At 52.0% G+C, this 20,409-nt stretch overlaps 6 protein-coding genes across 6 annotated transcripts; 4 read left to right on the plus strand and 2 right to left on the minus strand.

Moving 5' to 3' along the window:
* Positions 1-970: 970 nt before the first annotated feature.
* Positions 971-5,400, plus strand: TRIVIDRAFT_207716 (uncharacterized protein; the record flags this gene model as incomplete). The annotated part of the gene is made up of 3 exons (XM_014105952.1): positions 971-1,274; positions 1,336-1,520; positions 3,001-5,400. 3 exons carry the CDS (start codon positions 971-973, stop codon positions 5,224-5,226), a joined length of 2,715 nt encoding a protein of 904 aa, XP_013961427.1.
* A 143-nt stretch (positions 5,401-5,543) lies between these two features.
* TRIVIDRAFT_33795 (uncharacterized protein) lies at positions 5,544-6,380 on the minus strand (the record flags this gene model as incomplete). The annotated part of the gene is made up of 3 exons (XM_014105953.1): positions 5,544-5,814; positions 5,880-6,161; positions 6,238-6,380. The coding sequence occupies 3 exons, from the start codon at positions 6,378-6,380 to the stop codon at positions 5,544-5,546; spliced, it is 696 nt and encodes a 231-aa protein (XP_013961428.1).
* Positions 6,381-8,053: 1,673 nt separating this feature from the next.
* Positions 8,054-11,329, plus strand: TRIVIDRAFT_33671 (uncharacterized protein; the record flags this gene model as incomplete). Its single annotated transcript, XM_014105954.1, has 3 exons — positions 8,054-8,856; positions 9,268-10,865; positions 10,950-11,329. The coding sequence occupies 3 exons, from the start codon at positions 8,054-8,056 to the stop codon at positions 11,327-11,329; spliced, it is 2,781 nt and encodes a 926-aa protein (XP_013961429.1).
* Positions 11,330-11,878: 549 nt separating this feature from the next.
* TRIVIDRAFT_62991 (uncharacterized protein) lies at positions 11,879-13,717 on the minus strand (the record flags this gene model as incomplete). The annotated part of the gene is made up of 1 exon (XM_014105955.1): positions 11,879-13,717. The coding sequence occupies one exon, from the start codon at positions 13,715-13,717 to the stop codon at positions 11,879-11,881; it is 1,839 nt and encodes a 612-aa protein (XP_013961430.1).
* A 290-nt stretch (positions 13,718-14,007) lies between these two features.
* TRIVIDRAFT_73156 (uncharacterized protein) lies at positions 14,008-15,026 on the plus strand (the record flags this gene model as incomplete). Its single annotated transcript, XM_014105956.1, has 4 exons — positions 14,008-14,089; positions 14,149-14,306; positions 14,366-14,615; positions 14,726-15,026. Coding segments are annotated over 4 exons (612 nt in total).
* A 2,002-nt stretch (positions 15,027-17,028) lies between these two features.
* Positions 17,029-20,381, plus strand: TRIVIDRAFT_85827 (uncharacterized protein; the record flags this gene model as incomplete). Its single annotated transcript, XM_014105957.1, has 2 exons — positions 17,029-17,588; positions 17,651-20,381. 2 exons carry the CDS (start codon positions 17,416-17,418, stop codon positions 19,488-19,490), a joined length of 2,013 nt encoding a protein of 670 aa, XP_013961432.1.
* Positions 20,382-20,409: the final 28 nt, after the last annotated feature.

The following is a 20,409-nucleotide window of genomic DNA, read 5'->3' on the forward strand; positions in this document are numbered from 1 at the left end:
GTGTTAGCACTCCTGGTCGCACAATACGGCTTCAATGGCTACTGACCATCTGGGTCGAGCTCAGAGCCTTGAGGCGCCATGATGGATGAGGGGCGTTGATCGGAGAAGAGAGATGGAATCTCGATGAATACAGTAGGACTCAAGAGTGGTAATTAGAAGACAAAACAACCCCGTGCTTCAAATCCCACAGGAGAAGCTGCCGGGCGCAGACACAGCGATAGAGAGGGAGGAGAAAAGGCTGCGTTCAGAGAAGCTTGAAAAGCACCCAAACTTCAAGTTAGTACGAACTGGGGCGCGTCGCGCGTTAAGTGACAGGCGGTTGCTCTGGGGCGTGGCGCTAGCAAGTCTCAGGCTCAGAGCCACAGCCTCGCCCGCCACCCCCCTCCCCTCAGTACCTGGGTACCTGTGCCCAGCTCCCACTCGCCGCTAGAGTCATTCCATGCGAGCCTTTGTGCCTTTGTCGCATCAACTCCCACCTTTCACCACCTCCAAACAATCTCGTCAACTCCAGCTCCCGCTGCCCAGAAGCATCCTAGTCGGATCAGCCACAGGCTCGTCTACAGGAGTTCCGGAGTCTTCTTTTCCTTGGTGTCTTACGGGCGTTTTCCTCTGTTCCTGTCCCTGAGACGCAGCGGTTGAATCTGCCAGCTTTGAGACATCCGGGTTGATTTTTCGGCTGCTTTCTCCTACTTGTTCGACGTATAATTGTTCTACATACTATTGGCACAAAAGCCGCCCGACTGCAGACATCATGGGGTTCGTTTGTCGGCTGTGGAATCCTCTCGCTACCAGTGCTGATACATATGGCCTACAGTGTTCCCAAGTTCTTCAGGTGGCTCTCAGAGCGCTACCCAGCCATCTCGCAAGTCATTGCTGAGAATCGAATTCCAGAATTCGACTGCCTCTATGTAAATCAGTCTCGATGCCGAACGAACTCGCACCCTGCTAATCCGTCTCGTCCTAGCTTGACATGAATGGAATCATCCACAACTGTACACATAAAGATGCGGGCGAAGATGCCACTTTCCGACTCAGCGAGGAGGAGATGTTTATTCGCATATTCAACTACATCGAGCATTTGTTCGGGAAGATAAAGCCTAAGAAGCTCTTCTTCATGGCAATTGATGGAGTTGCTCCTCGTGCCAAAATGAACCAGCAGCGTGCTAGGCGTTTCCGGACAGCCTTGGATGCCGAAAAGGCTCGCGAAAAAGCGATCCGAGAAGGAATAGAGCTCCCAAAGGAGGAGCCTTTTGACAGCAACTGCATTACGCCAGGTTTGCCGCATCCCTCCACAGCCCTCTAGCACCAGAACTAACCATATATTCTTCTTTTTAGGCACTGAATTCATGGCCAAGCTGTCCCAGCAACTCCGATACTTTGTAAACAAAAAGGTTTCAGAAGACACCGACTGGCAAGGATGCGACATTGTCTTATCCGGGCATGAAGTTCCAGGTGAAGGAGAACACAAGATCATGGAATACATCCGAAACGCAAAGGCACAGCCAAACTACGACCCAAACGTACGGCACTGCCTCTACGGCCTCGACGCCGATCTCATCATGCTGGGGCTTCTCAGTCACGATCCTCACTTCTGCCTGCTGCGTGAAGAAGTTACGTTTGGAAGGGCGTCCAAGACGAAGTCAAAGGAATTGGAACATCAAAACTTCTATTTGCTCCATCTCTGTATTGTGAGGGAATACCTGGAAATGGAATTTCAGGAGCTTCAGAATAAAGATGTTCTGTCTTTTCCGTTTGATCTCGAAAGAGTCATTGATGATTTCATCTTGATGGCATTCTTTGTTGGAAACGATTTCTTGCCCAACCTTCCCGGCTTGCATATCAATGAGGGCGCTCTGGCGAACATGTTCAGAATATACAAGTCTGTGCTGCCACAGTGTGAAGGCTATATCAACGAGAATGGTGTTATTAACATGCCTCGTTTGCAACGCCTGCTTGACGAACTCAGCAAGACTGAGTTGGATCACTTTGAATACGAAGTTTCTGATCAGAAATGGTTCGCATCCAAGCAGATGGAGAAAAAGCTTGAAGAAAAAAACGGGGCCAAGCCAAGGTCTCAAAAGAACAATCAATTAATCATTACTTCGTTTCAAAGGGATTTGTGGAAACAAAAGATTCGCCCTTTCATCACAAACAGATCCCAGCAGCCACTGGATTTGGGGTCGGATCTCAAGGCCGCGGATCGAAAATTCGTCCAAGACCTTGCCGACTCCATGCATTTAGAATGGTCTACTGAAGAGGATGAGGAGGGTAACCGTCGCCTTAAAATCGCATTCCCCCCTAAGAAGGAAACCAGCGATGACGACGATGACGATGAGGAAGGCAACCTAGCTGCCTATCGCGTCGTTAAGTCCTACGATAAAGCCACTGTTATTGACCTCACTCCTGAAGATGCCCAGAAGCATTATGATGAGCTGTACCAAGAGAAATATCAAGGCTGGAAGACTAAGTATTACCTACAAAAGTTCGAGGAGTGGCCTCAAGACAAGTATGAAGAGGAACAAAAGAGGTTGTGCGAGAACTATGTACAGGGTCTACAGTGGGTGCTGTATTACTACTACAAAGGAATTGCGTCGTGGCCGTGGTTTTACGCATATCACTATGCACCACTCACGTCGGGTAAGCATTGTGGCGTTGATTTATTGTACTGTGGATCTCTCTGCTAACGATTGTTTTCTTGAAGATGTTACCAAAGGCCTTGGTGCCGACCTAAACTTCAAGAAAGGCCAGCCTTTCAAGCCTTACGAACAGCTCATGGGCGTGTTACCGGACCGAAGCAAAAAAATCGTGCCGACGGTTTATCACGATCTGATGACCAACCCGAATTCCCCCATCATCGATTTCTATCCGAGAGACTTTGAACTGGATATGAACGGCAAAAAGATGGAATGGGAAGCAGTGGTCAAGATTCCTTTTATTGACGAGACACGTCTCCTCACTGCCATGGGAACTAAAAATGATCTGTTGAGCGACGACGAAAAGGCGCGAAACGGCTTTGGAGTTCCCATCAAATTCACTTACTCCCCAGAAGTGAATTTTGTCTATCCTTCACCCCTCCCGGGAATCTTCCCAGAGGTCCAATATTGCCGCTGCATTGAGAACATATTCGACCTGCCCAATGTTGAGGGGCTGGAGTACGTCTCAGGGCTGACCAACGGAGCCTTGATAAACATAAAGGCCCTTGCCGGGTTCCCAACCTTGCATACACTTCCATACTCGGCACAGTTGGTGGAAGGAGCCGGAGTCAATGTTTTCCAGCAGGACAGCAGAAACCCAAGCGTCATTGTCACACTTACCGATACTGAGATGCGTACAAAGGTCGGAACTTGGAAATCGAAACTGGGAAAGCGCTGCTTTGTCGGCTATCCATTCCTTCAGGAAGCCAAGGTTATCAAAGTGCAAGATGAACTCTTCACCTACGAGTTGGCTGAGAATGAGCAAGACATCATAACAAAAGACCACAGCAATAGAGATGCTGCTGATTATGCAAAGGAGGCAGAGTTTTTGGAAAACTGGCATGCCAAACGTCTAGGCATTACAGTTGGTCAGGTTGAATGCCTAGTTCATGTTCACATGCTCAAGGGCCTCATCAGAACAGAAGAAGGCGCTTTGATCAAGGAGTACGCCGAAAACCCTAGCCTGCGCAAGGTATATGCAGCTCAAACCATTGTGGAGGAGGTGGTTAACGAGGACGAACGCTTCATTGAGAGGCCAGCCCTCCCGATCGAAGAAGAGTTTCCACAAGGCACAAGAGCTTTCTTCCTAGGCGAATTCGCTTATGGTCGTCCTTTGGAAGTGATGGGACATGTGAATGGAAAAGCAAATATTGTCGTCTCCGTCCCTAAAAACAAAGAGCCGGAGATCACCAAGCAAATGATTTTCCAAGCGGAACGCAACAACCCATATACGCCTTCATTCGCAATTGCCAAAAAACTAGGCATTCACCCCCTCATACTTAGCAAGATAACATCATCTTTCCAAGTTATCAGCTCTGCCGGCTTGAAGCTCAATCTCGGCCTCAACTTGAAGTTTGAAGGCCGAAAGCTCAAGGTTCTGGGTTACTCACGCAAATCAGAGACGGGGTGGGAATTTTCTAACCAAGCCGTGAAACTTATTGCCGAATACATGGTAGCATTCCCCGACTTCTTCGCGGCGATCCAGAGAGAGCCGCAGAAGAGCGAGACTTATGAGACCGACCTGTGGAACGACCCCAGCGTTGCGCCTCAGAGGATCAAAGACATAGTGGCGTGGCTGAAGAAACAAGAGACCAGCAAGTTTGAGCGAGTTCCGCTCGATGCCGAGCAACTAGACTCTGAGGTTGTCATGGCCTTGGCTAAAGCCGGAGAGCAGCTGCATCAGGCGAGTCTAGAGGCGACTGCTAAAACTCTCAATTCTGTGCCCCGTACGGCTTTGCTGAAACCGGCGGACGCGGAGATGGTACTGGGCAACCAATCCTTTAAGTTGGGAGACCGGGTCACTTTTGTCGCCGCTGCTGGAAAGGTCCCCATTGCAACTCGGGGAACTGTAGCCGGTATCTCTCGCACCGCGACTGCTGTTCTCTTGGATGTCGTCTGGGATGTCCCCTTCATGAGTGGCACAACCCTCGGCGAGAGGGCCCCAATGTTCCGTGGGCAGACCGTGTCGTCATCTACCGTGCTGAATACTACAAATTGGCAGGTCGTCTCTGCCTCTTCCAAATCACGGCAACGACGCACTGTTCCAGCAACCTCATCCACCGGATCGTACGGTTCGGTCGGTGTCACCCAGTACAAGGATGCTCCTGCTCCTCCCGCTTTGCGCGGCGGATGGCGTGGAGCTGCTGTGGGAGACTCTGGTCGTGGACAGAGCGGCCCCAATCGCGGCGCGGCGCGCGGAGGCAAGCCAAACCTACTGCATAGCACGTTGGTCTATCGACCTGGGCCGCAAGGTGGAAACCCGGGCGGTGATGATGTGAACAAAGCTCAGAACGGCAATCATGTAAATGGGAGAGGCGGTAGCGGCCGAGGCCAAGGGCGCGGCCGAGGCAATGGCGGCAACAGAGGCTCACCTGCTCCGCAAGCTGGAGGACGAGATTATACCAACGTTCCACCTCCTGCAAACCTTGAAGCGTCGCGAGGTGGACGAGGTCGTGGCCGAGGAGGAAGGGGACGTGGCGGGGGTAACCCCAATCGCGGTCGCGGAGGGGCTGTAGCGAACCAGGCAGCTTAGGAGGGTCTGCCTCGATGGCGATGGCCCTCTTCCTCTAGGATTGGGACTGGAAGAAGATGATATTCAACGGTGGGGTGTCGTATGACGGGTGGATGGGGCTACAACAGCCTATCCTGTAATATAGCGAACCATTACTTGTGTACGATATGACATGATAGGAGGAAGTTCGATCTGGCTGTAGCGACACCTGAATATCATGGACACAAAACACCCGTAAAACAAAACGTTAGTCTTTAACCTTGTATGTGCTTCAAATTTTGCATCTTTTTTTATTTATTTTCTTTTCATTCACTACTATTCATAAAAGCAAGTTGGTCTCAAGGCTTCTTGCCCTTGGTCTTGTTCTTTGCGGCATTCTTGTCCTTGTTGTCCTTGGACTTGAGAGCAGGGAGCGTGAACAGGTTACTGACACCACCGCTCATAGCATTCCACATACCGAACGACTTGTCCATGTCCCATGTCAAAAGTCCAACCCAGGGCTGGACATTGTAATGTAGCTTCAGGGTCACGTTGGCAGTCTCTGCGATCTTGCCGCTAGGATGGGTGATTTGGTACTTGGGCTTCTGGTTCTTGAGCTTAAGAATTCCTCTGCAACCACGGCGTTAGTTGACTTCAGAGCCAATACATGCATTCATATAATGTTTGAAACATACCGGTCAGGTGCAATGCTCTTTCCCTCAGCGCTTCTCTTAAGCTTCTTCATGGCCACGGGGCCGATGTTCTGTAAGTGGTCGGCGCTGGGGTTGGTGATGATGCTATCCCAAATGACGGCGGAGTTGTTGGTATTGCCGGGGCCGGTCCAGTCTGCCGTTACGTATACAAAGAGCTGCTTCGTGTTCCATGTGAAGAGGGAGGAGAGGTCGGCCTCGAGAGAGAAGCGGATGATGGCATACTCTTCCTTCTTCGAAGAGTAGTAGTGGGGTCGGCCCTTGACACTGTTGATTTTGTGACGATGAATGAGTTAGATGCATCAATTCATAGCGGCTTCTCTTTTGTTGGCGTCACACGTACACTTGAATGTTGTCCGTCTTAATGACACCGCTGGGGGAGCGGGCAGAGCCCAGGTCTGTGGCGGCGATGAATGCGCCTAGGACGAAGGCAACGGTGGTGAAGAAGCCGAAGACATTCTGGAGACGGGTGAAGGAGCTGTGCATGCTGGGCAACAATCCGGGGCGCCAGCAGAACGCAGCAATCGGGGTGAAATTGGTCGGTTAGCAGGAATCCAATGCTGTGGAGGGAGTGAGGCTGGCACTTCAATTGTATGTGGATGCGCCGGTACATGTATTATAGCCAAGCTCAAGGTACATCAGTAGCTTAATAGGACACGTCGCTGGGGCGCAAGTGCAAGTGTCAGCCTTGCAGCCGGGCTCTGCTGCTCATTGGGCGATTAGGGGAGGCTACGGCTAGCGATAGGCTGCTGCATCTAATTTGATAGCTCAAAGTCACTTGTATCGATCGATGCGACTAAAGCCAAGATGGTACTTTGGACGGGCAATATGCTAAGAGACAGCCCACCTTTTTTTCCGCCGTCATCAAGGGCGGAGTGTCGCTTCACATGATTTGTATGCGTTTCGTCCTTATTGAACAGCTCTTTATCCGCCTCTCTCTGTGATATTCCTACCCGGTACGAGTGACCTCTCCCATGCCGGCCTCCCCTCCCCCCTTCTCCCCTTCTCCAAACCAGGAGTCCAAACCAGGAGCCCGACAGCCCTGGGCAGTGGACGCAACCGGCTGGAAAGCGCTCCGACGCAATAAATGCCCAGCGCCTCGTTGCTTGCTCGGATAGCATCGATAGAGCTCCGCCTGAACAATGCGACCACAAGCGACGACGCCATGTCCCTCTGCGACGACGATAAGCCGCCCAGCGTGACCAAAGGCGCGAGAGACGATGCTGCAGGCCCCGAGGCAAGTAATAAAAGCATGAAGAGAGGAAGAAAAAAAAACCCTCGTTTGAGCATCGTCGCCCAGCCTTGCCATTCAGCCTAAGACGACTTGCCGCTTTGCCCACTGATTGCAGTTGAGGCTGTCTCCATTTTATTCCATCTTATTTTTTCTCTCTGCCCCCTTCAATCTATTGTGTTTACAGCACTGCTCAAAATAGCCTCCTCCCTGAGCAAGTACCCCCAGTGGAGGCACAGGCGCGCGTGGGCCCTGACGCGCTGTGACGCAGTAGGCTATGTCCACTAACTTGCGCCAGCTCACCACACCACCTGCGCTATGGCCGCCATGACTTTCTGCCTGCCCTGGCTGTTGGCCACGGGCCGATTTTGCCATTTCATCGTGGACCCCTCCACTAATGCCTGGAATATACATAGACCCAACCACTATCGCCGGCGTTGCCAAAGATTCATGTCCATGTGCAGCCAGAGTCTGTAGCTGTCGGGGCCCCAAAGTAAGCCCATCGCATCGCCGCTCTTCCCCTTGCCCTCCCTGCCCTCCCTGTCATCCGTCAAGCATGTGCTGAACTAGACTAGGCTGCCCGAATCGGCGCCAAGCGTCGCTAGCCGAAATCCCATCGCGGCCGTTGAAGAAAAATTGCCAGACAGTCACGAGGACCAAGGCAGCGATAGGAAGCCGACGAAGAAGCGCTTCGAGTACGTGAACTCTGATGGCATCCAATGATTGCCACTTGTCGTTATGCTTAGGATCTTTTCCGCTGACTCGTCTCAGCGCTTTTGCTCGCTATTTATCAGATGCAAACTCGTTTCCGGATTATGGGTAAGGCTACGAGTCCATCCGGTCATCTTTTTTTTTCTTCCTGGGTTACTGACCTGGACAAGGGACCGGAATCGCGGAGCTATCATGGGTCCGGAACGGCTGGTTGGTCATGACATTCCCTGCTGAACCGTTTTGCAGAGTACTGACAGGCAGCGAGCAGAGACATATCAACAGGTTGTCGGCCAACCCGGTCAACACCCTCAGCGTACGGCGATTTGAGGCCCAGCATAACGAGCCGGATGTACCGTCTGCCAAACGTCAGAAAAAGGACAACACGCGAGCAAGCGACTCAACAACGAGCCCATATTTCACGACACCGCGGGCGAAAAAGAGCAACGAGTTTCACAACGTCCACGTTGAGTCGGACGAGATATTCGACCTTATAAGTACTTCAAGCGCAGGAAATGTGGGTGTCAATGGCCTAGCGTTGGCCGAGTATCGCAACGTCCAGCCGCCGAGTAGAAAAGCGAATCGGCGACGCAGAAGCCGTACTTCTTCAAACTTCCAACAGCGCGATGCGGTTGATGCCAGCTCTAGTGTCTACCGAACTCCTGCGCTTTCAAGACGACCCCTGATATCTACAGTCTCTGACAGCCCAGATGTACTCGATTTCGAGGAACTGTCTTCTGGAGTCCCAGAGGTAGTTTCTAGTATCTCTTCGCTTTTCGGCGGAAAAAGAGATCGGCCATATCGTCTTGCAGACAATTCCGGGGGGCGTCAGTACAAACGACATAAGCTTTCAACAGCCAAGGAGCCTATCGACATCTCGGAAGATGAACTCCAAGGCGATTCAGCCAAGTGCACGGGTCCGAACAAGAAGGAGAGCGCAGCCTCACAATCCTCCCGCAATCTAGGCGGTCTTAGCAAGAGCTCCATGCGAGGCGACCTACATCATACAGCCTTTGGAAAGCCGTCGCGCCGGGCACGATCCGAAATGATAGCCATAACCCGGGCGGTTTGTGGGAAATGGGTCTACAATCACGATGACAATCCCAGCGCAGTCTTTTTGCATCGAGAAGGAAAAGAAGGCAAAAGACTGGAGCCAGTATTAGAAGATGGTCAGGTTTCGAGCGATCATGCTTGGCTGGGCGTTGATCTGGATCACGTTCAGAGCTTTGGAACTTCGGAGCTACCAAACCGTTATGGTTTCATCCTGCGCTCGCAATCGGGAGACGCTGGCCCAAAGCTTTATCTGGAATTCGAAAATCATGATGGCATTAAAGCTTTCCGTGAAATTCTGAAATCTTCGCGCGCTGGGGAAAAATTCATGTGAGTCTTGGATATTCCAATGACCAAGGTAATCGGCTAACACCACTCCTATAGCGCTGATCTAGAGAAAAAAGCCGAGAGAGCATTCGACGAGGCAAAGAATTGGATAGCTTCGAATGTCACTTCTAAAAACAGCAGCCGAACATACACCAGAGATAAGAAAGAAAACGATATAGGTCGAGCATCTTCTCCCCCAGGTCGACGCCCTGGGTCGACACGTGCAAAACTAAAAGACACCCTAATACAGTCAGCTAAGGATTTCGGCGATTCCGCAGCTCTGCAACGAGTCGAGGAACTGCTGGATTTCGACATTCGTAGGTCTACGAGGTCATCCGGTCCGTCTACCCGTCATCGGATGCCATCCCCTATTGGCTGGACACAATTGAATCCGGAGTGGCATGAATCGTGGCAGGCGCCGCTGGTATTCCCCCCTACCGGCAAGAATAGGGCGACGGTAGATAAAATCGACATCCCCAGGCTAGACGAGAATGAATTCCTAAACGACAACCTCATCAACTTTTATATCCGGTACCTTGAACACACCTTGGAAAAGGAACGGCCTGAGTTGCTACGCAAAGTCTATTTTTTCAGTACCTTCTTCTTTGAGAAGCTAAGATCTACGAAGGGCAAAATTAATTACGACGGCGTAAAGGCGTGGACCGCAAAGGTAGATCTGCTATCTTACGACTACATCTTTGTGCCCGTCAACGAACATGCTCACTGGTATCTGGCCATTATTTGCAATATCCCCAATGCCATCCAGCCCATCTTGGAGGAGAAAGGCTCAGAAACATCGACAAATTTAATATCCAATGCCATAGAAGTGACGGATACGCCCAGCTCCCCAAGATTGTCGACGGTAGAAAGGGATCTGACTGAAATTTCTCTGGAAGATGGAACTGCAGTGACGGGAACACAAAAAGAAGGGATGAATGATGTACCGCCATCGCCTCTTAAAAGGAGGAAATCTGCAGGCCCAGTATCCAAACTTAGCCCTACACAACCGAGGATTGTCACTCTTGATTCGCTCGGTGGTCCGCACCCTCCGACTTGCAAAGCGCTGAAGGAATATCTGGTCGAGGAAGCAAAGACGAAGAAGGGAATTGATCTGACAACTGTACCCACCGGCATGACAGCTAGAGGCATACCAGAACAAAACAACTTTTGCGATTGCGGCGTCTTCATACTAGGGTATATGCAAGAATTTCTGGCAAACCCCGATGAAGCTGCCCGGAAGCTCTTGATGAAGGAAGAACTTGGATGGGACATTCGTCCGTCTGAGCTACGAAACCGCATAAGAGGGCTACTCTTTGACCTTCAAGGGGAACAACAAAAGCATCATAAACAGCTCGAGGAGGAAAAGAGGCTCCGCAAAGCGAAGAAGAAGTCCAGTGCTGAAACGACTAAACCTTATTCCTCGCCGGTCAGGCTTGTGGAGTTGTCACCTCCAGTACCAAAGTTGCCCGGTTCATTCCCATCCGACTCCCCGGAGAGTAAACCAGTACCAGAGGCAACGCTATCGTCATCGGAGTCTGTACAAGAAGCCGACAGCTCGGAAAGCAGTGGCCTGAGCGGTAAAGCATCGCACGAAGCTCAACAGAAGCCCAAACCGATCGAAGAGTTCCGATTCATAAGCCCCTTGCCTGGATCGAGTGTCAGCCCCCAAATTACAAAGGACAAAACCATTGCCGACACTTCCTCCTCAACCTCTAAGCTTGACAGCCGCTCCAGTAGAGTTGTCGTAGAGCTGAAATCTGCCAAGGGCTATGACAAGAGCGAGTTTGAAGAAACAACCTTGCCCGACGACGACGACGAGGTCCAGATTGTGAAAGAGTTGTCAGGCTCTCCGTACCCGTACGCATTCAAGCCCAACTCAAAGACAACGGAGACACGCAGACGTCGGCACTCCTCAGTTGAAGTAATAGAGTCAATAACAAATCGACCAATTCCATCTTCTCGGGTGCAAAATCAAGGGGACAAGCCTTCCATCAACCCCTCGCCTGGGTCGAAGCCGCGGCAGTCGATTGAATACGACAGCGACAATGCCACCCGCGGAGAAGCCAAATATGATGGCATAGACAGATCGGGTAAACCTGCTGACAAAACAGCACTATGATATATTATTCTGATATTTTATTTTAATTTTTCTCTTTGATACTTTTTTTTTATGAGAATACCAAGTGGCCCGTCATTTCATTGCGAAGGGTACACATCACGGAGACAAGGGGAGGAGTTATGGCTAAACTTTCACTCTGATTTGTTGATTCCATACCGCATGCGTTTGCAGGTTTTAAGGGGGAATACGGGTTGAGCATAGCAGGGAGCGTCTTTTCTATTTTCTTCATCTCTTTTGCTGCCTTGTGGGGATTCGACTTTGCAGACAGAACCGATTTGCTGAATTCGATACTTTGGCGGCTAAATATCATGTTGGCGATATACATGCAGCCGGAAGCGAGGGAGAGATGTAACACCAGATAGAGTAATAACAAAGAAAGAAGAAACATTATCGATCGTGAACCCTCTAAAGATGATCATCACAGTGTGTTTACCTATACATGCATATGTATGTGCCCCTCTCTCAAAAATGTGATCATGAAAAAGAAAAATTATATATACATGAACCGATGCTTGTACGAAAATTTTGGACTTTGCTATTATGTACCCTCTATGATTTTGCTGCTGCACGCTTCTCCTGATCCTCGTCTGAGCCGTCACCTTCCTCTTCCTCTTGGTTATGTACGCCGTTGGTGGATGCTTTTGGGATTTTGGGAATTTCAAATACTACTCCGCCGTTTCTTACGCCTTTGCCTTTGCTCACGCTCCATCTTCCTAGGCGGTGGTCCTTGGCCACGGCGGCGACGATGCAGACGCCGTCTTGGCCGCGTTCGCCACGCTCAAACACGGTGATGTCGTTGATGACACCGTGAACGAGTCGGGGGTGCGGGTTTTCCTTGCCGTTCTTGGGCGCGCCGTTGGGCTGGTCGTCGGCGTCTGCCGGCTTTTCGTCGTCTGGGGAGCCGCCGAGGGTGGCGACGAGGTCAATCTTCTTCTTGTCCTCTGACAGCCTCCACACGCGCACGTGGCCGTCCCAGCTTCCGCTAAGGATGACGTCGGAGTAAGGGATGGTCTTGAGGGCCGTGATCCAGCGAGGGAGAGGGGCGGGGACGGCCTTGCGGTCCGGCTTCACCTCGGCGGATGCGGCCTCGGGCTTGAGCGGCGGGTCTAGGCCGTGAGCGAGGGGCTGGATGTAGACGGGCTTCTTCTTGGAAACGCTCCAGAGGGCAAGGCTGCCGTTGTCGCTGCCGGTGACGAAGAGCTCGTCGTCAATCATGGCGATACGGTCCATGCTACCCTCGTGGAGGAGTGACCGGGGGTTGATGCCCGGCTGTGGCTTCTTGTCTACCGCGCCGCCACGGAAGACTAGCTGTGTCTCTTCGGCCACCTTCCATAATCGGGCCGTCCTATCTCGAGCGCCGACACTGACGCATCGGTCTTGGGCGAGGGCATCGATGTCGAGAACCTCGTCTTGGTGACCGAAAAGCGTCTCGATGTAGGCCAGCTCATCCAGACTCCAGACCTTGACTGTCCGGTCCTTGGAGCACGAATAGAGCTGATTTGTGCCCCTCCGAAACGCCAGTCCTGTTACAGCGTCGCGGTGGTGTGTGAAGATCTTGATTGGCTTGAGGGTCTCGGCGTCGTAGACGATAATCTTCTTGTCTTGGCCTCCGGTGACAACGAATTTGCCGTCTGAGGAAGCAGCAACAGCCAGAATGCTGCCCACATGTCTCTTGTACTCCTTATCCTGTTGCTTGCCCGCGTTTCCCTTGATCCACATCTCCAACTCCGGCCTCTTTTTGGGCGGTGCCGGTGGCTTCTTCGGTTTCCGTTTTGTTGTCTGCGGGTACTGGTGCTGAGGTAGGTCCTGTATCCTCCACTTGTGCAGGAAGAGGTCTTTGGTGGTGGTGTAGACGTATGGCGCGCAAGCGGCAATGGATGTGATAGAGTTTGTGTTTGATCTGAAGAATGTCTGGCGGACGCTCTCAAAGGCCAGCTCCGAGGCCAATTGACGGTAAACTTTTCCCTTTGTTTCGGCAACATCCTCTTGCAGCCTCTCAGCGATTAGATCTCGATCAATCTCCGCGGCGTCGAATCCAATCTCGTCCACGTGCTCCTTGACGTTGTCCAGGTAGCGCTCGGCCAACCGCAGTCGCTTCTCGGCGGCGGTCTCGCCCTCGTTGTCAGAATCATTATCGTCTTCGTCATTGATCGCGTCGGAAGCGCCTTGTTGGCTTTCATCATCCTCAGAGTCGCTGCCCGAGATTGACTCGTCGTCACGCTCGACTCGCTTCTTGCTGGAGGCGGCTGGTTTCGCGGCCGGCTTCGCAGATCTCGCAGACGACTTGGCCGACGACTTTGAAGCGGCAACTCTCTTCTTGGGCGCTTCAGGGGCTGAGGGCCTCTTCCTCTTCTTTTGCGCGCCGGGAACTGTGAAAAACGACGACATTGTAGCTCAATCCGCCGGGCCTGCTCTCCCACTATGTGCGGTCGACCTTTCTCCCATTAAACCCGTCCTGAAAAAAAAAAAAAGTTCGAGATGGATGGCCCACTGAACTTTTCGGGATCCACAAGAGCCTCACGGCGACGAATCACACGACAGGCCCGGGTTATAGTGCTTCCGGCCCAGGGCGGTCAGCTCTGGCACAAGCAAACGGGCAGGTGGGCGGTTCGTTGACGCGCAGCGCTACAGCCTAGCGGGATGAGGTAGCTCTGGCTGCTGTCGCAGGCGGGCTGTAACTGTAATTGAGGGCAGTTCGATTCTCTACAGCTCTACAGCTCTCCAACGAGATACATCATACCCAACACACACAGTCATCATGTCAGTACCTGCGAATGCGCCTCGTCTGCTGCTTGTGATAGCTAACAGAGTCTCTCCAGGGAGGTTCTTCTGGGAATTACTGGCAAGGACTTTACTCTCATCGGCGCCTCCAAAGCTGCCATGAGAGGAGCCACCATCCTCAAGGCATCCGACGACAAGACAAGGGCGTTGAACAAGCACACTCTGCTGGCTTTCTCTGGCGAAGCTGGTGATACAGGTGAGCTCCCCCCAGGTTTTGATGCTGTCTAAAGCACAGGGTTTTTAACGGGAGTCCAGTACAATTCGCCGAATACATCCAACGAAATGCCCAACTCTACTCCATGCGCAACGAGACAGAGCTGTCACCCTCTGGTCTCGCCCACTTCGTCCGAGGAGAACTCGCCACCAGTCTACGATCTCGAAACCCATACAACGTAAATCTCCTCATGGGAGGAGTTGATCCCATCACTGGGAAGCCCTCTCTATACTGGCTGGACTACCTAGCGTCGCTGGCGGAGGTGCCGTACGCAGCACACGGTTATGCGCAGTACGTGTTTTGTTTTCTAGTTGTTGGGTTTCTCTGAGTTTGGGGCCTCGGCTACGAAGGTTGTCCATCTCTTTTTTGCATGTTTACTGACTGCTGGCTGCTTTGAACAGATACTACTGCCTGTCTCTCCTCGACAAGCACCACCACCCCGATATTACACTAGGACAGGGAATTAAGCTCATGACGATGTGCATAGATGAGCTGAAGCGTCGACTACCGATCGACTTCAAGGGAATGGTGGTCAAGGCGATTAAAGCAGACGGAATTGTCGATATAGAGTTCGACGACGACCGGATTGTGAAAAGCGCATAAGCAAGAGCGGGTGCTGAAGAAGGAATGGCGTGTATCACTAGAGACTGGCTTGAGCTTGGTAATTAATATACGGCCGCTTCTTCCGGTTCATTCTTCACCAACTTCGATATGCGACTGGTCAAGGTTTGGCAAACGCAGGGCGAGAAGAGGGGCTGCTGCAGGGAGAGCCAAGACGTACACGTATATTAGCTGTGGAAGTTTCCTGGCTGGTGGATACGTCATATTGAAATGCTGAAGAATAGTATACTTCACGACAGCTCGTGTTCTAGTTTGCGTCTAGCTGCAGATTTGCAGTCCATATTTGAGAAACAACCTAGACTCTATTCTGTCCTAGAACCGCCAGCATATGTGTATAAGAACGGCCGGATACTCTCTCGTATTTTGCATCACAGTTACTGAGAACTTTCCCTTGGTGGAAATATGAAACCGGGTTCTGCTGTCTGTGTCAAATTAGAATCCCAAATAGACCTTTTTGTTATCGAAACTGTCTCCTCTATCGAGTTTCACCATGGCGGCTATGAGACATTTCGACAGTGGTACCATGGTTTCAAACGCAGCTTGGATACCGCTGTCTCCCATTCGTGTTATATATTTCCGTTCCTACAGAGTATCCACCACGTAGAATTGGTTGTGCTTTGTTGCTCCCCCTTCATTATGCGTAAGCTGCTACTTGTCGGAGATTTACTAACTGCTGTGTACCTAGTAGGCAGTAGAAGCATGCATTCATCATTAACCTCCTCACTGGATATCTGTATAAATGAAGGAATTCCATGGTCATCTATACATGTATACCAGTGCTAGGTGTCACGCAGTGCTGGGATGGGATTAATGTGGTATCGTGTTAGATACAGGCAGGTGGCAATGATCGGATCTTCTTGGGTTGAATCCCGTGCCTGGCAAGGGCCCTGGTCAAACTTTGAATCCTCCCACGTTTACGAAGTACTGACGTAGGCATCCTTGAATGCCGGTAACGACCACTTCGCGGCAGTTTGCGGTTCAAATCACAGAGCCTCTCGCAACATACGTGTATCGACCAGGCGTATAGCGCAAGAAATTGGTGTTTTTAAATGAAATCAGCCCCGTTGCCAGGATCAACCCACTGTTGCCACCGTTGCAGGCACGGACGAAGATCTGAAAAACTTCCCCCACCTGTCAGAGCAAGCCATCAGGTCAATCGGCGGGGATCCGTGCCGCATTACAGGGCGTTCCTCCGCTAGAGAAGCGCTGCAGAGTTGTGTTGGGATTCCATCCATGTTGATTCAGTTCGATGGCCGTCCAGGTACCGAGACTCGGCTCGAATGTCCGGGGCTGCAGAGTTGGACTGCCTCCTTTTGATTGCAGCGGGCGTACATCCACGGTACTCGGAGTGTGCCTGCCTGTCCCACTTCTGCAGGTGGACGAGGCGGTATTCACTTGAGCTGCACCGCATCTATCGGTGTAGCTACATTAGTAGTACGTCCTGTAGGCTTCAAACGAGTACTCGTATGCTTCAGGTTGATTATTAGGGCCATTTCCTGGTTGGTCCAGACACTGTGCAGCACTAGCATACAGTGGAAGTAATGGCCAGGCTGGCACATGTCAGGCACCATGATAAGGGTCGCCAAGACGGCGACAGACGGAGACGGACGGAGACGGATGGCCCAACATCGCAGATTCATCTGGCCGGGCGCCAATCCGAGCAAAATCCCATTTCCCGAAAGTCTCTCTCTTTAGAGCCTCGCTGACTCCGAAACACTAAATCCCCCGAAGTGGCGATTCGCATAGAAGCCATGAGAATCTCAACTGCCAGGAGGGAGGAAACAATCGGTCTGCCCAGTAACGTCACAAGCCACAACGCCACGGCCCTGCGAGGGATGGCCAAGGTAGCGGCCAAGTACCGCTGCACCGTCCCAGCGCGCAAGGAGAAGTCCGAAGAGCACATGTTCACGTGACGCAGTACTTGGAGGGTACTCCTTTGGTGGCTTCCATCCTAAAAATTTCTGACCCCCCTCGGGCACTAGCCGCTTTCTGGTCCGCCTTGAGACTAATTTTTTTCTCGCCTTCGCCTCAAGGCTCGCCGTCCCTTTTCTTCTTTTCTTTCCCACAACTCAACCCTCCCAACACACAAACCTCTCCATCTCCATCCCCCTCTCTTTTTTTCATCCTCATACCTCCTCAAGGCATTTTCGTCTTTCCTTGGTCTTTCCTTTGAAGATTCTGCGTGTTCTTCGACGGAAAGTGCAAGCACAAGTTGTTTACGCGTGCCCAATTTAATACAAGTCGGAGAAAAGAAAAAAACAAAAAAATCAGGGAACTTCTGTTCTTCCCGTTTCTTTCTCTTCGTGTTTACTGTCTCTATTTTTGCGGACAGGCTTCCATATTTCACTCTCATTCATTTTGCGAGGGTGATTTTCTAATCGACAAAGTTCGATAATTTCTTTCGCGCTTTGCGAACAAAAAGTTCACTACGACGATTCAAGTCCCTCTTCACCGGAACCCAACTTCCAACATGGCGGACCAACTGAACATGGGCGGCCTCAACCTTGGTGCTGAAGGCGCTCAGTCGTCTCCCCAGGCACGATCCTACATCCCGCCTCACATGCGCGGCCGTCAAAGCGCCAACCCTCCCATGAACGACGGCGCCCCTCCTGCCGCTGGTTTGAACAACAGCACCTGGGCTGGGTAAGTACAGAGCACATCATCCCTACTTCGCGACTGAACAACACAACTAACTTTGATAACAGTAACAACCAAGGCTACAGCGGCGGTCGACAGGGCGGCGGCAACTGGAACGGCGATGGTCCCGGTTATCAGAACAACCGTCGCGGCGGCGGTGGCTGGGGTGGTCGTGGAGGCTACTCTGGTGGCGGTGGTGGTGGTGGTGGTGGTAACTACGATGGCCACGGCGGCGGTAACCACGCTGCTCGTGGCTCTGGAGACGGACAATGGCGTGAAGGAAAGCACATTCCCGGCCCGGCTAACCCTCGTGTCGAGCGTGAGCTCTTTGGCACTGCCGACGATCCTTCCAAGCAGCACACCGGTATCAACTTTGAGAAGTACGACGATATCCCTGTCGAAGCCTCGGGTCGCGACGTCCCCGAGCCCGTCCACCAGTTCACCACCCCTCCTCTTGACGAGCACCTGTGCCGCAACATCGAGTTGGCCCGCTACAAGGTCCCTACTCCCGTTCAGAAATACTCCATCCCCATCGTTATGGGTGGCCGTGATCTCATGGCTTGTGCCCAGACTGGTTCTGGCAAGACTGGTGGTTTCCTTTTCCCCATCCTGTCTCAGGCTTTCATCCACGGTCCTTCTGCTGTCCCCGCCAACGCTGCTGGACAGTTTGGTCGTCAGCGCAAGGCTTACCCCACCTCTCTCATCCTTGCCCCCACTCGAGAGCTTGTTTCTCAGATCTACGACGAGGCTCGAAAGTTCTCTTACCGATCTTGGGTCCGCCCTTGCGTGGTGTATGGTGGTGCCGATATTGGTTCTCAGCTTCGCCAGATTGAGCGTGGATGTGATCTTCTTGTTGCCACCCCAGGACGACTTGTGGATCTCATAGAGCGAGGCCGCATCTCCCTGTGCAACATTAAGTATCTTGTGCTCGATGAGGCCGATCGCATGCTGGACATGGGTTTCGAGCCCCAGATCCGCCGTATTGTTGAGGGTGAGGACATGCCTAACGTCGCTGATCGCCAGACTCTCATGTTCTCCGCCACCTTCCCTCGCGACATCCAGATGCTCGCAAGGGACTTCCTCAAGGACTACGTCTTCTTGTCCGTCGGTCGCGTTGGTTCTACCTCTGAGAACATTACCCAGAAGGTCGAATTCGTCGAGGACATTGACAAGCGCTCTGTTCTCCTCGATATCCTCCACACACATGCTGGTGGTCTGACTCTCATCTTCGTCGAGACCAAGCGCATGGCCGACTCTCTGTCCGACTTCCTCATCAACCAGAGCTTCCCTGCCACTTCCATCCACGGAGACAGGACTCAGCGTGAGCGTGAACGCGCTCTCGAGTTCTTCCGTAACGGACGCTGCCCCATTCTGGTGGCTACTGCTGTTGCTGCTCGTGGTCTTGATATCCCCAATGTCACCCACGTCATCAACTATGACCTTCCCACCGATGTTGATGATTACGTCCACAGAATTGGTCGTACCGGCCGTGCTGGAAACACTGGTATTGCTACCGCCTTCTTCAACCGCGGCAACCGCGGCATTGTCCGCGAACTCATTGACCTTCTCAAGGAGGCCAACCAGGAGATTCCTCCCTTCCTTGAGGCTATCGCTCGTGAGTCCTCCTTCGGCGGCGGCGGTCGCGGTGGTCGCTCTCGCCCCGGCGGTGGTGGCCGTGGCAATGCCAACCGTGATTTCCGCAAGTTTGGCGGTGGCGGCTTTGGCGGCAGCGGCGGCGGCTTCAGCAACAACCCCCAGCAGGGTGGCTTCAGCAACTATGGTGGAGGGTCTCAGGGAGGCTCCAACTATAGCGGCGGCGGCGGCGGCGGCGGCTATGGTGGTGGTTACGGCAACGGTGGCAGCTACGGCAACCCCGGCGGTGCTGGAGCTCAGTCCTCGTGGTGGTAAACACTCTCGCTGTCCGATAGACATATCGTTGTGTCTATCATAGTGGCTCCGGTTTCAGCCACTGCATTTTTTCTTTTCCTTCTCACTTTTCCCTTATCGTCATCTATTTTATTTTATTTGCGACAATTCTGCTTTGATTAAATCGGTTATTTCACATTTACGCATCATGTCATTTGTTTTCGACGACACGGCGGCATCATGACCTGCGAAGGCGGAAGAGTGCCTTTTTTTTATTTACTGCAAAGGGCAGTAACGGTCAGGGGCATTTCACGACGCATGTGATAGATTGCATTTCTTTTGATTTCAGCATCCTCCCTCGCTTGATACCCTTAGACCGAGAATAGAGGAACTTAACGACACTGGCAGAACGTGGTGTTGAGAGATCTACGGTTGCTAGATCTGGACTAGGACATCACGGTTTTTTTCATGTTTCTGCTGTCTACGAGGGTTTCCTCCCCCCGCAGGGCATTTTCTCGCTTTTCATGATAGAGGGTCATGCTATCGCCGTGGCATACATAGACAAAAGTGGATTTACTCGGTTCTCTGGTCGGAATTTACTCGACGGTCTCCCACGGATTTTGGGACGGAAGAGAGAGCTATGAGCATAGACTGGGAATACAGATGGCCTATAGGTTGGTTTCTCTATTTCATTCGAGAGCAAGAACTGGGCCTCTCGACGCTAGTTATGGATTTTGGTTGGGAGGGCATGGATCAAAGGCTCTCGGCTCTTTGACCGTCATAAGCACATGGAACGCTTCGACTCGGCCGAAAGGGTGCCGAGTACGCAGCCTTGAAGGAACAGGGTCTCGGGGGTTTTTTGTTCCCGTGATAGACAGACAACCAGAGTGGACTGAGGAGTCCCAAGTAAAAAAATAAAAGGTTTTGCGATGTATGAACATGGTATCACTGTGATGTTACT

The sequence above is a fragment of the Trichoderma virens genome (genome assembly GCF_000170995.1).
Source record: "Trichoderma virens Gv29-8 chromosome Unknown TRIVIscaffold_1, whole genome shotgun sequence".
NCBI classification, from domain to species: Eukaryota; Fungi; Ascomycota; class Sordariomycetes; order Hypocreales; family Hypocreaceae; genus Trichoderma; species Trichoderma virens.